General features: G+C 38.5%; 1 protein-coding gene across 9 annotated transcripts in view; it reads right to left on the bottom strand.

Annotated features, from left to right (window-relative positions):
• Positions 1-13,962, bottom strand: part of FKBP5 (FKBP prolyl isomerase 5) — a 118,483-nt gene that overhangs the window by 40,710 nt on the left and 63,811 nt on the right. For all 9 annotated transcript variants that reach the window (XM_047857919.1, XM_047857920.1, XM_047857918.1 and 6 more), the window contains one exon: positions 13,703-13,847. In XM_047857919.1, coding sequence (XP_047713875.1) covers positions 13,703-13,847 — 145 coding nt within the window. The remainder of the gene's footprint in view (positions 1-13,702; positions 13,848-13,962) is intronic.

Raw genomic sequence — 13,962 nt, forward strand, 5'->3', positions numbered from 1 at the left:
ATCAGATACTGTAGTTAAAAATGTTTAAGTTATACATGCCTATTATTCAATCACACACAAGAGAAAAAACAAAGGGCATCCATTCCCTCCTTGTAAGAAGACACTGTTTGTTGTTCCTTTTATACCCTTCTGGTGCATGCTGTACAGCATATCATGCATTTAATTCTGCTTTTTATTCAATATATATCTTGATCTCTTTCTGTCAGCAGAAAGGAGGATATGCATTATTTTTAGGGTATGCATTTTAGAGGTTAAAAATGTAGACTGTTTTAACCACAGACTACCTGGATTCAAATACCAGGTCTGCCCCTTATAAGTAATGTGTAAATTATTTAATCTCTGTGCCTCAGTCTCTCATCTGCAAAATGTGGATAATAACCGCGCCTGCCATATAGTTGTTATGAGAATTGTTAGATAAAATTTGTCAAATGCATGAAATAATGACTGGCATATGATATATACTTAAGAACAGCTGTCATTATTCAGGCACCTGGCTGGCTCAGTTGGTAGAGCACGTGACTTTTGACCTTAGGAACAGGAGTTCAAGCCCCACGTTGGGTGTACAGCCTACTTCTAGAAATAAAAATAAACAAATAATGAAAGAACAGCCATCATTATCATCATCATCATAAATACAAATATACAAATATTTGTACAACATTGAATACAATTATTAAATGAGATCTAGTTCATTCTAAATGACAGCATGATATTCCAGTCACTCTCCTATTGAGAAACATATTAACAGTAGTCTAAATAAGGATATGTGTCCATACAGGATTGTCTACTTTGTGTGAGAATATTTGGAGAATATTCTAGAAATGCAATGGTGATGTGCACTTTCAATTTGACGGACGTTGCCCAACTGCCCTTCTAAAACGGCTACATCGATTTATTTTTATTTTCAAAAAATGTTTATTTTTGAGAAAGAGCACTTGCAAGTGGGGCAGAAAGAAGGAGACTGAGGATCTGAAGCAGGCTCCAGGCTCTGTGCTGACAGCAGAGAGCCCGACACAGGGCTCCAACTCACAAACTGTGAGATCATGACCTGAGCCAAAGTCAGACGCTTAACCAACTGAGCCACCCAAGTGCCCCAGCTATGTCAATTTATATGCTCACACATGGTTCTATTGTGAAAACAGTCCAGAATCATCAGGTGAAATGTAAAGTCTGCTGTTGATAGGTTGCTTTCCTGTCACTGATGCTTGGAGTGGGCCCTTGAGGAACATTTTTCTTCTTTACTATCAACTCTGGTATTTTAAGACATACTTGTCCAGGAAATCTTTATACTGTGTGTTGAGGGGAGGGGTGAGGGGGGACTACTGTACATTTTTTCAAGTTATTTAGCCAACTACTGAGGAACAAAGGTCCAGCTATTAAGAATACAAAGATGGCCATTCCCTTCTTCCTTCCAAGGAAGGTGCAATGTAGTATGGCTAGTGGAAGAGAATGATAAGTGCACTGTTTTTGTTTTTGCTTTAAACAAAGCAAAGGTAAACACCAACAAAGAGTATAAACAAGGGGCTTTTTGCTTTTGGATGAGGGTTAGAGCAATCAACAAAAGCCCAATTCATTGATAAGATCTACTCTATGCCTAGAAGTTGGAAACATTAGCCTGTGGATTAAATCTATAGGAGCCTTGACCTCAAAAATTCATGCCTGTGCCTTTGCTTTTCTTCTCATTTAGAACATAAAGCTTCTCTTACATCAAATTCCTAATACTGAATGAAAACACATTAGCAAAGAGCCAGACTGGTATGAACACAGGTATATGTTTCTAAAATAGTCAATCCAGGGACTTTCTTTTTTTTTTTTTAATTTATTTGTTTATTTTGAGAGAGAAAGAGAGCACGAATGTAGGTGTGAACAGGAAAGGGGCAGAGAGAGAGGGAGAGAGAAAAGAGTCTTAAGCAGGTTTCACACTGTCAGTGTGAGCCCGACACAGGGCTAGAACTCACGAACTGTGAGACCGTGACCTGAGCCAGTCACAAATCAGATGCTCAACCCACTGAACGACCCAGGTGCCCCCAGGGACTCTTCTTAAAAAGTACTTCCCCCTGTTGTGATGACTACCGGGTGATGTATGAAGTGTTGACTCACTAAATTGTACACTTGAAACTAACATTACACTGCATGTTAACTAACTGGGATTTAAATACAAACTTAAAAAAAAAAAAAGTATCTTCCCCCGATTAAAAAAACAAAAAGTAACAATACATACTTATTATAGAACACCTAGAAATTATAGAAAAGCATAAAGAGTAAAATAAAAAAACCTCTGAAATTCCAGCATCTGGGGTAAACTGTCAATTTCCTGGTTCATTTCTTTCCAATTATATGTTCACTTGGTTTGCATTTAAAATTTTTACATATACATTCTTAAAATTCTGGTCATAGTTTATTTGGTTTTGTGATCTACTCTATATTTCACACTAAATGAGCATTTTCTTGTTAAAAGACAGTATTTGAAAAATGACCTAATAACTATCTCATCTTCTGATTATAATTTCAATTACATTAATAAACATTTAGGTTCTTCCTTTATTCTTCTGACTTTTATAAACTTCTGATGAACTGATGGATGAATGGATAAAGAAGATGTGGTGTGTATATATATATGTGTGTGTGTGTGTGTGTGTACACACACACACACACACACACACACACACACTTGGCAATCAGAAAGAATGAAATCTTGCCATTTGCAACTACGTGGATAGAACTAGAGGGTATTATTCTAAGCAAAATTAGTTGGAGAAAGACAAATATCATACGACTTCACTCATGTGAGGACTTTAAGATACAAAACAGATGAACATAAGGGAAGGGAAGCAAAAATAATATAAAAACAGAGAGGGGGACAAAAACATAAGAGACTCTTAAATATGGAGAACAAACAGAGGGTTACTAGAGGGGCTGTGGGAGGGAGGATGGGCTAAATGGGTAAGGGGCACTAAGGAATCTACTCCTGAAATCATTGTTGCACTATATGCTAACTAACTTAGACATAAATTAAAAAAAAAAAGTTCTGATGAACAATTTTGCGCCTACATCTTTATGTAACTTTTTCTGTATAATAAAAGCCTCTTACCTGATAATCAGAGCTATATAGTTGGGAGGTTAATTTAAAATGTTGCTTGGGATTCTCGCTCTCTGCCCCTCCCCTGCTCCCTCAATGAATGAGTAAATCATTTGCAATTTACAATGCGGGTTTCTTTAAAGTGGACTGAGAACCAGAAGATACTTGTAAAGCAATCAGTACATAGAATTCTTCTGGTAAAATGTGTCCTGAAGGGCTTGTTTTTGCCTTTTATCCATCCCTAATTCAACAACAATTTACAAAATGCTTTTAGCAATTTACCTTAGTAAGGCTTTCCAAAAATGTCCAAGTTTTCACAGAAATAATTCCTCTTTCTTTCTACACTAATTTAAGTGTTTTATATATTAATTAAATTATATAATTACAAAAAGTACAATGGCTATAAACAGGTTTCAAGTGATTCTTAGTAACAATCTGAGGAAGAAAAATGCAGGCCCTAACATCCAGAAACTGCTGGACACTGACAGCTAGGCCTTACTGACGTCTGAAGCTGGCCTGGGGGAACCTAGGCCATGCTATTCTCCCGGTGCACACAAACAATCTCACTAAATACCAACATCAGACAAGGTCACTCTGAGACCATGAAAAAGTGAGACAAAACAAAAACACTTCAAAAGTTTGGACAAAAAATAAGGTCATTGTGCAACCTACAAAATACCAAATATCCCCCTCTCCTGGCAGCCAGGAGTGACTGCTGCTTCTCCAGCAGGTAGGGCTTTAGTCTCTTGTCTATTTGGCCTTCCTCCTAGATAAGATTTGTTAAGATCCTCAAAGAATCACCCCACATCCTAGCAATATCCAATCCAGAGCAAAGGAGCTCTTCCTTAATCCCTTCCCCAAATCACCCAATACAAAAGCCTAAATCCTAAAATAAATCCCTTTGAACACTCTTACTGAAATACCACACAGTCTCTCACGTGCATTTTACCTCTACAATGAGTAATCAACCCGGCTTGTTCAATGACAGCTATGTTCCTAGTGGTCTGTGGCTGGAGGGCATTGACAAGACACACTCAATTGGCTGAAGCACAGTGTAGGACCACACCACAGAACAGGAAACCAGCAGTATTGCTCAACATCTTTACAAACAGAATGGGGAGCATCATCAATCAGGGGTTGGTTAAGCAAGCTTCTACCATACTTTCTTAGGTTCAATTCGTAGAAGCAGAATTATGGGGTCAAAGCATAAACATTTTACAGATTCTTCTTGATCTTTAGGATCATAATTATAGGCATCATGTACCAAGAATATATAATTTGTTCTCACACTTGATCTGGACTTCCAATTTTACTAGCTCAAATATAATTTATCAATTTCAGGAGTCCTATTTCATTTGTAACAATAACTGAAATAAAAACATATATTTAAACAAATCTATAGCATAGCTACCCCTAAGTTTAAAGGCTCTCTCTACATATGTAACCACAGGCAATTGAAAAACTTAAAAGTATACAAGAAGACTAGTATCAAAGCAATAAACTGTACTTTTTTCTTGCTTCTGCAAAGTGTAATCGAAGAATACATTTTAAGACATAAAATTTTATAGGTTCAATGTAGGTTCATCAATCCTAACAAGTGGATCACTCTGGTGGAGGGTGTTGTTAAGGGGGAAGCTATGCCTGTGTAGGGATGGGAGATACATGAGAACTCTGTACCTTCTGCTCAGTTTTACTGTGAACCTAAAAGTGCTTTAAAAGTCAATTCTACTGGGGCGCCTGGGTGGCTCAGTCAATTAAATGTCCAACTTCAACTCAGGTTATGATTGCATGGTTTGTGAGTTCGAGACCCACGTCAGGCTCTGTGCTGACAGCTCAGAGCATGGACCCTGCTTTGGAATCTGTTACTCTCCCCCTCTCCCTCCCCCATTCATGCTCTGTCTCTCTCTCAAAAAAAAAAAAAAAAAAAAAAAAAAAGCTTAAAAAGTCTATTAAAAAAATCATAGGGGCACCTGGGTGGCTCAGTCAGTTAAGCATCCGACTTCGGCTCAGGTCATGATCTCACGGTCTGTGAGTTCGAGCCCCGCGTCAGGCTCTGTGCTGACAGCTCAGAGCCTGGAGCCTGCTTCCGGATTCTGTGTCTCTCCTTCTCTCTGACCCTCCCCTGTTCATGCTCTGTCTCGCTCTGTCTCAAAAATAAATAAACTTTAAAAAAATTTTTAAAAATCATATTAACAAAATTTAACAAAGTAACCCAGGTGTCCGTAGATAGATGAATGGATAAAGATGTAGTTTATATACACAATGGAATATTATTTAGCTATAAAAAAGAATGAAATCTTGCCATTTGTAACAATATGGGTGGATTTAGAGGGTATAATGCTAAGTGAAATAAGTCAGAGAAAGACAAATACCGTATGATTTCACTCGTATGTGGAAACAAATGAACAAAGAAATAAAAGACAATCAAATAAACCCAGACTTCTGAATACAGAGAACAGTTACCAGAGGGGAGGTGGGCAGGCTATGGGCAAACAGGTGAAGGGGATCAAAGAGTACACTTATCGTGATGAGCACTGAGTAATGTACAGAACTGTTTATTGTACACCTGAAACTAATGTAACACTGTATGTTAATTACAAATTTTTTTAATGTTTTTTTTTTTTTTTTGAGAGACAGAGAGAGACAAAGCACGAGCAGGGGAGGGCAGAGAGAGAGGGAGACACATAATCCAAAGCAGGCTCCAGGCTCTGAGCTGTCAGCACAGAACCCAACTCGGGGCTCAAACCCATGAACCATGAGATCATGACCTGAGCCGAAGCTGGAGCCTTAACCGACTGAGCCACCCAGGCACCACAACACTGTATGTTAATTATACTGGAAAATAAATAAATTTATAAAATAAAAAATCAGATAACACATTTTAAAATACATTTTGATTTAATCATGAATACTTTCATTTACAATAAAGACTATAGTGACCACTTTAGAATATTCCAATTTTTCTCTTTATTGATTTAAAACATTTTATAACATTGTGGTAAAATACAGGGGCGCCTGGGTGACACAGTCAGTTAAGCATCCGAGTTTGGGTCACATCATGATCTCACGGTTCATGGGTCTGAGCACGGCACCAGGCTCAAAGCTGACAGTGCAGAGCCTAGGAATTCTCTCTCTCCCTCTCTCTCTGCCCATCCCTTGCTTTCTCTTTCTCTTCCTCTCTCCCTCCCACAAAATAAACTTAAAAAAAAAATTGTGGCAAAATACACGTAACATAAAATATGCCATCACAACCATTTTTAAGTGTACAGATCAATACTGTTACATATATTCACACTGTTGTGCAACCAGACTAAAACTTTTTCATCTTACAATGCTAAAACTCTACCCATTAAACAACTTTCCATTTCTTTCTACCCCAAGCCTGTGGCAAGAATTTCATTTGACTCCGTTTCTGTGAATTTGATTATTCTAGATTCACCTAGATGTCAGGGGAATTATGTATGTCTTGTTTTTCAAAAGCTATTATTTTTCAGTTATCTCTACACTCAACGTGGTGCTCGAACTTACAACCCATAAGATCAAGAGTCACATGCTCTACCAACAGAGCCAGCCAGGTGCCCCATATAGTATTTGTCTTTTCATGACTAGTTCACTTCACTTAGCGTATCCTCAAGTTCCATCAGTGTTGTCACATGTGTCAGATTTCCCTCTTTTTTAAGGTTGAATAATATTCCACTGTATGTATACACGAATTTATTTATCCATTCATCTAGAGATAAACACTTGGGCTGCTTCCATCTTTTGGCTATAATGAATAATGCTGTTAACAAACAGGAGTGTACAAATATATCTCTTTGAGACACTGCTCTCAGTTCTTCTGCGAACATACTCAGAAGTAAAATTGCTGGGTCGTGGGGTAGTTCTATTCTTAATTTTTTGAGGAAATGCCATACTGTTTTCCATTGTGGCTGTACCATTCTACATTCCTACCAACAGCATACAAAGGTTTTCAGTTTCTCCACAGCCTTGCCACATGCTGTTTCCTCTCCCACCTTTTTTTGATAGTAGCCACCCTGATGGGTATGAGGTGGTATCTCAGTGCAGTTTTGATCTGTATTTCCCTAATTATTAGTGATGTTGAGCATCTTCTCATATGCTAGTCAGGTCATTTATACACACACACACACACACACACACACACACACACACGGAGAAATGTCTTTCATTGCCTATTTTATAATCAGTTTATTTGTGGTTTTTCGTTGTTGATGAATTATACGAGTTCATTATAATGACAAGGGATCAGATTTTGCAAACAGTCTCCCATTCCATAGGCTGCCTTTTCACTCTGTCATTGTATCCTTTGATGCACAGCTTTTAATTTTGATGTAGTCCAAGTTATATATTTTTTACTCTTGTTGCCTGTTGCTTTTGGTGTCCTATCTAAAGAATCATTGTCAAATACAATGTCAAAGCTTTTCCTCTATGTTTTCTTCTAAGAAAATACAGTTTTAGGTCTCATGTGTAGACCTTTGATGCATTTTTTAGTTAATCTGTGTATATGGTGTAAAGGCTACAACCTTCACTATCTTGCATGTGAATATCCAGCTTTCCCACCATCATTTGTCAAAAAGACTGTTTTGTTTTTTATAATTTTTTTAATGTTTATTCATTTTGAGAGAGTGAGAGGGGGAGAGGGGCAGAGAGAGGGAGACAGAGAATCCCAAGCAGTCTCCACACCGTCAGCGCAGAGCCTGAACTGTGAGATCATGACCTAAGCCAACACCCAGAATCGGACGCTTAACTGACTGAACCACCCCACCCAGGCACCCCACTGAAAATACTGTTCTTTCTCTATTAACTAGTCTTGGCACCCTAGATGAAAATTATTCACTATATAACTTTTAAATGTAGGTATGCATTTGAAATATGAGCATATTTAAAATTCTACAGGATGAAAGATTATATAGAAAAATACTTTTTAATGTGGGAATAGAGGACAAAAAAGATAAAATAATTTCGCCGTAGAAGGGTTTCCATTCAAAACAGAAGAGTTGATACTCTCTTAAATATAAGCATAATCACTAATAAGTTTCAGATAATTAAAATCACACATCTGATTTATTCCTGCTTTACCTTCATTGAAGGATTTCCAGGACTTAGTACAAATTTCTGCTATTTTTTTTTTTTTTAAATTTTTTTTTTTCAACGTTTATTTATTTCTGGGACAGAGAGAGACAGAGCATGAACAGGGGAGGGGCAGAGAGAGAGGGAGACACAGAATCAGAAACAGGCTCCAGGCTCTGAGCCATCAGCCCAGAGCCCGACGCGGGGCTCGAACTCACGGACCGCGAGATCGTGACCTGGCTGAAGTCGGACGCTCAACCGACTGCGCCACCCAGGCGCCCCACTGCTATTTTAATTCTATGAGTATTTTGCTAATATTTTCTATTAAAAAAAAGAAAATTGCATATCATTATAAAATGGACAACGTCGGGGCACCTGAGTGGCTCAGTCGGTTAAGTGTCCGACTTTGGCTCAGGTCATGATCTCGTGGTTCTTGAGTTCAAGCCCCACATCAGGCTCTGCGCTGACAGCTCAGAGTCTGGATCCTGCTTTGGATTCTGTGCCTCCCCCCCTCATCCCTCCCCCACTCACACTTCTCTGTCTCTCAAAAATGAATAAACGTTAAAAAATAAAAAAAAATATATGGACAATGTTTTTCTTCTTTTTATACTAGATAAAGCAAATTAGCTTTTCCTGTTCACTTTTTCCTCTTATGAATTGTTTTGGTTCTATTTCAGAATGTCTTACAAAAGGGCTCTGATAATCCTCTCTACTCTCTACCAAAAGTATCTTGATTATGAATTGAACAAATAAATTTACATTTTAAGATTCTTCTAAGGTGATCATGCCTTCTGTTACATTCATTTTTGGCAGTTCTCTGATTACTAAGAAAACTGATCACAGGAGAATATCTTCCCATTCTCATGGCTTTATAATTTTTTTAAAAAGAGAGGGAAAATAGGAATGGTAGCATAATCTGTCCTGGGACAGCCTCATTAAGGATTAACATCAACTCTGCCAGGCTAAACTGTTAGATACTTGAAGGCAGGAGTCAGGTCTTGATTATTTTCTATTTCCTAAAGAATTATAAACTATAATACCATAACATTATACTCAATTAAACAACAGGGTCCATGCTATAATTTTATATAAATGGAGTTAGAAATTTGTTAGCTTCCCACAGTTTAGTCTCACCCTGCCCCAACAGGCTTCTCCCCAGTATCCATTAACAGAGCAATGGAAATCAAAAGCATTCTTCCTCTACTGCAAAGCACCAGGTAAAGCCAAAGAACGTACTTTCTCAAAGTTTGCTGTCTTTCTGGCTCACACTTTTGGAGAAGGTTAGAAAAATTAAATATTTTGGCCTAAAAGCAATCCTGAATACTCCTAAACTGCATGTAAAACAAACAAACAAAAACCCAGATGTTAAGGATATATTTAAGTGGGAGCAAAGGCATCAACAGAAATTTAAAGGGAGCACATGGTTAAGCCACAAACAACCCACAGGAAGTTGGCTACACGGTTACCCATTACTAGTAGTGCTTTACCAGTTGTAAGATGTTGTCAAGACTTAAAGTGCATGAAAAAAACATACTTCAATTTAAAAAAAACCAAACTTTCAAAATAGGAATTCAACCCATAACATCAAGCAGGTAATAGCAAAAATTTTGCTTTTTAAAAAATTTTATTTATTTTGAGAGAGAGAGAGAGAGAGAGAGAGAGAGAAAGGAAGGAAGGAAGGAAGGAAGGAAGGAAGGAAGGAAGGAAGGGAAGGAGGGAGGGAGGGAGAGAAAGAGCACGTGCTGGGAGGGGCAAAGGGAGAGGGATACACAGGATCCCAAGCAGTCTCCACGCTGTGAGCGCAGAGCCCAACACGGAGCTCAAACCCATGAACCACGACATCATGACCTGAGCAGAAACTAAGAGTCAGACACTTAACTGATTAAGCCACCCAGGTGCCCGCAGAAACTTTGCTTTTGATAAACCTCTGTAACTACAGCATTCCTGTAAGAAAAGTGTCTGTCTGGTGTACAGCAGGCACTCAGTAAATTCTGCTGGATGAGGACCTATTTCGTTTTTGTACCTAGTTTAAGCTAGTTTTAAACCTTCAGATACATACACCTTGAAAGAAATTGCTTGTGTTTGAATCCTGGCCCTACCACTTTATTGTATAACCATGGGCTAATGGCTTACTTCTTCTCTCTGTAGTGTCCTCATATGTAAACAAAAAACCCAAACCAAATGAAAACAAAAATGGTCAATCATAATAGGTAAGCCATAAAAAAAATTAGCAAAGTAGACTTCATCAAAATTAAAATTGTTCCTTTAAAGACCAATTAAAATGAAAAGGCAAGGCAGGGGCATCTTGGTGGCTCAGTTGGTTAAGCATCCGATTTTGGCTCAGGTCATGATCTCACGGTTTGTGGGTTCGAGCCCTGCATCAGGCTCTGTGCTGACAGCTCAGAGCCTGAAGCCTGCTTCAGATTCTGTGTCTCCCTCCCTCTCTGCCCCTCCCCTGTGTGCTCTCTCTTTCAAAAATAAACATTGAAAAAAAAAAAACCCACAAAAAATTATAAACTGCCTGCCAATGTTTCTTGCTTTATCTTAGTCTTTTATGGTTTTCATTCCTGTAATCTTTACAGAAGGTACAAGAATGAAATCATAGCCAGAATTAATCTTAATGCTTTTCTACAGATGCGCCTCCTTTTTAGAGGAGCAGGGAAGGTTAGGTGGCTTACTCATGTTAACATAACACAGGAAAGAGTGAAGATAGGAACTCTGGCTTCCTAACACCCAGGTGGATGCTCTCCCCAAGAGACCACACTGTCTCTAGACAGGTGTGTCATAGGTACCAAGTCAACTGAAAGCTGCCTCTTTTATCTCTGCTCAACATTCTAGGAAACATAAAAGACTCATTCAGCATAGGGTAGTTTATTAAGAAAATGCAGGTAGAAAAGATAGCAGCATAAGTGCTTAGCAATTCTTTTTTTTCCCCCCAGTTCTTAGCAATTCTTAGCAAGTCTACTTGCAAAGATAGCTGCTGAAGAGACTTGTTGGCTTAAATCCATCAACTTCTTTAGGACAGAAATTCAAAGGGTAGAGTAAGAGTTTGAAGGGGGCAGGGGGAGCAGTGGAAACACAGATGTCTGATGAGGCCATTTACTCTGAGGTCATCTAAATTAAATGCTGATGCCACAGCCATGCTGGTGGCCCTGGAGGTTCACATCTCTGAATCAACAAAAAAGAAAAAAATTCTAATTTAACTGTCAATCATTATCTGCTTTCTCGACAAAAAGAATCTGTATTTGATTGTCATCGTACTGAAACACAAGATTAATCTCACACGAGCCACCAACTCACTGAAGACCCAAAGGAGAAGGGAGCAGTGGCACAGGCTGCACCAGAGCCCGGGAAGGGTAGAGCCGGACAAGAAGCAGGAGTCACCAGGACACAGGCCTGTGAGTACCAGGAAAGGCAGGGTACAAGAGAGGCAGAAAGAGTTTAAGTCTGCAGTTCCTCACTGGCTCTTTTCTTTCCCAGACCATGCTTGGTTAACAATTCATTTCAGGTGGTACAGTAAAAAATGAAAGGGGTTATAGTCAACACTGAGCCATGGTGGTAGACCAGTGCTGGGGGGGGGGGGGGGGCGTCCAATCCTTTTCTCCCACACTTAATCTGGGAACGAACTAGAGATCTGTTCTATCTGTAGCAGATAAGAATTAAAAACATTGGTGACTCAGCCACTAACTTTCAATAAGCCACATGGCCCGCAAAGTCTAGTTTGATGTATGGGCTATTATACTCACAAGATTAAAGAAAGTACTAAATTAACCAAAGACACGCAAAAGCATTTGAAAATGAATTAGTAAAAATAACACTTAAGACCTGAAAATAGTGCTTCTCAACCTTTTTCCTCAGGACCCCTTTAATCTTAAAAATTGAAGACCCCAAAGAACTTGTTTATCTATCTACTGATATCTACCACATTAAAAATTAAATAGTTACTTACCAATTCAAAAATAGTACATTTACTATTGAAAAATAGTAACAGCCTCATATATGTTAAAACAAAAAAAATTTTTATGAAAAGCAACTATATTTGTAAAAAATTAGTGAGAACAGCATTGTTTTGCAGTTTAACAAGTGTAAAACATGTCTGACTTGACAGAAGACAACCAAATTCTCATACCTACTTCTGCATTCATCTGTTGCAATCTGAGTTTAAATCTACAGAAAAAATCCAAACCCAAAAGATAGATAGGTGGAAAAGGTAGGACTACTTTAACAGCCTTTTCAGATAATTGTGAATATAATCATCTGAGAGGACTTGCAAGCTGGACAAGTGGCAGTTTCATAAAAGTTAGTTGCAACGGAGAATCTGAAAGCAGATCAAGGAACTTTTCGTTAATATTATGTTACACTAAAATCCACTGATCTAGCCTGCAAAACGAATGGATCTTTTTAGTCACACATGATTTTGTAACATCTTGTATTGGGAAAATATTCGTTCCCTGAGTTACACAGATCTTCCACACGTTAACACATTTCACTGGATGATATTTTAAAAACCACATTCCTGAACATCCATCGATCTCATCAGAAGTCTTTTAAGTTCTGGGAAGCTGTCAAGCTCACCGTTGCAGATACAAATTTCCCAGAACTAGAATTTTCATTTGAAAACTCAATGGTTACAAATACTGTCAGCTGTTTTCCTGGAAGTGACAAGCTCGTTTCATTCATTTTTAAGAAAGTTATCTGCCAAATACTGAATAATCAAATCCGAACAATAACGGTTTGCCCTTTTTTTCTTTTTCTTTCTTTCTTTTTTTTTTTTTTTTTTTAACATTTATTTATTTTTGAGACAGAGAGAGACAGAGCATGAACGGGGGAGGGTCAGAGAGAGAGGGAGACACAGAATCCGGAAGCAGGCTCCAGGCTCTGAGCTGTCAGCACAGAGCCCGACGCGGAGCTCGAACTCACGGACCGCGAGATCATGACCTGAGCCGAAGTCAGACGCTTAACCGACCGAGCCACCCAGGCGCCCCCAGTTTGCCCTTTCTAATAAAAATGGTGTTTTCTGGAAAAATGCACCTCATTCAGTTCTTCACTCAGGTTAAGTGCACAAGTGCTTTCCCAGGAGACAACCACTGTCCTCGGGTACAGAAGTGTGCCCTGTGTGCCTCCCTGTCTGTCACAAAACAGCAGAACAATGCCAAAGCCGAGGATTAGGATTTAATACGATTGGTATTTTTTACACTGTTATCAAGGACATTAAGTGACACGGGCTTCCCTCCTTTTTCTTATTTAAACAGCGAATGAGGGCATCGAAGAATATTGATTACTCATATAGTTTGTGCCGTAGCCCAGATCTGTGCTGATGGCAGCAGCAGTTTTTACCACTGTAGCTTTTGTACCATCAGTGCGAATGTCAACATGGTAAAAAGCTGGACAACATCTTAATAACATTATGAAAATAACTTTGACATTATGGACCCCCTAAAAATCTACTAGCTCCTATACAGGATCAACCAGCTTCTATATAATATAAATAGCGATAAGTCTAAGCAAAACACAACTCAAAAAACACCCTCTTACCTTTGCCAAGACTAAAGACAAACGGTTCATTTCTATCATGACTGGAATCAAATTTCTTCCCATTTGACAATTTTCCTTTGTAATGGACATAAACTTTGTCTCCAATCATTGGCATTTCCTCACTATTTCCCACTCTTTTGACAATCTGGAAAAGACAAGCATCAAAAAAAGGAGCTGACTTTATTCTAATCAAATAAAAAAGGTCACAGAATCCATTCTACATTACCCAGGCAGATTTGCAAATAATTACCTGTCCTTTC

The sequence above is a fragment of the Prionailurus viverrinus genome, chromosome B2 (assembly GCF_022837055.1).
Source record: "Prionailurus viverrinus isolate Anna chromosome B2, UM_Priviv_1.0, whole genome shotgun sequence".
In the NCBI taxonomy this organism is placed as follows: domain Eukaryota; kingdom Metazoa; phylum Chordata; class Mammalia; order Carnivora; family Felidae; genus Prionailurus; species Prionailurus viverrinus.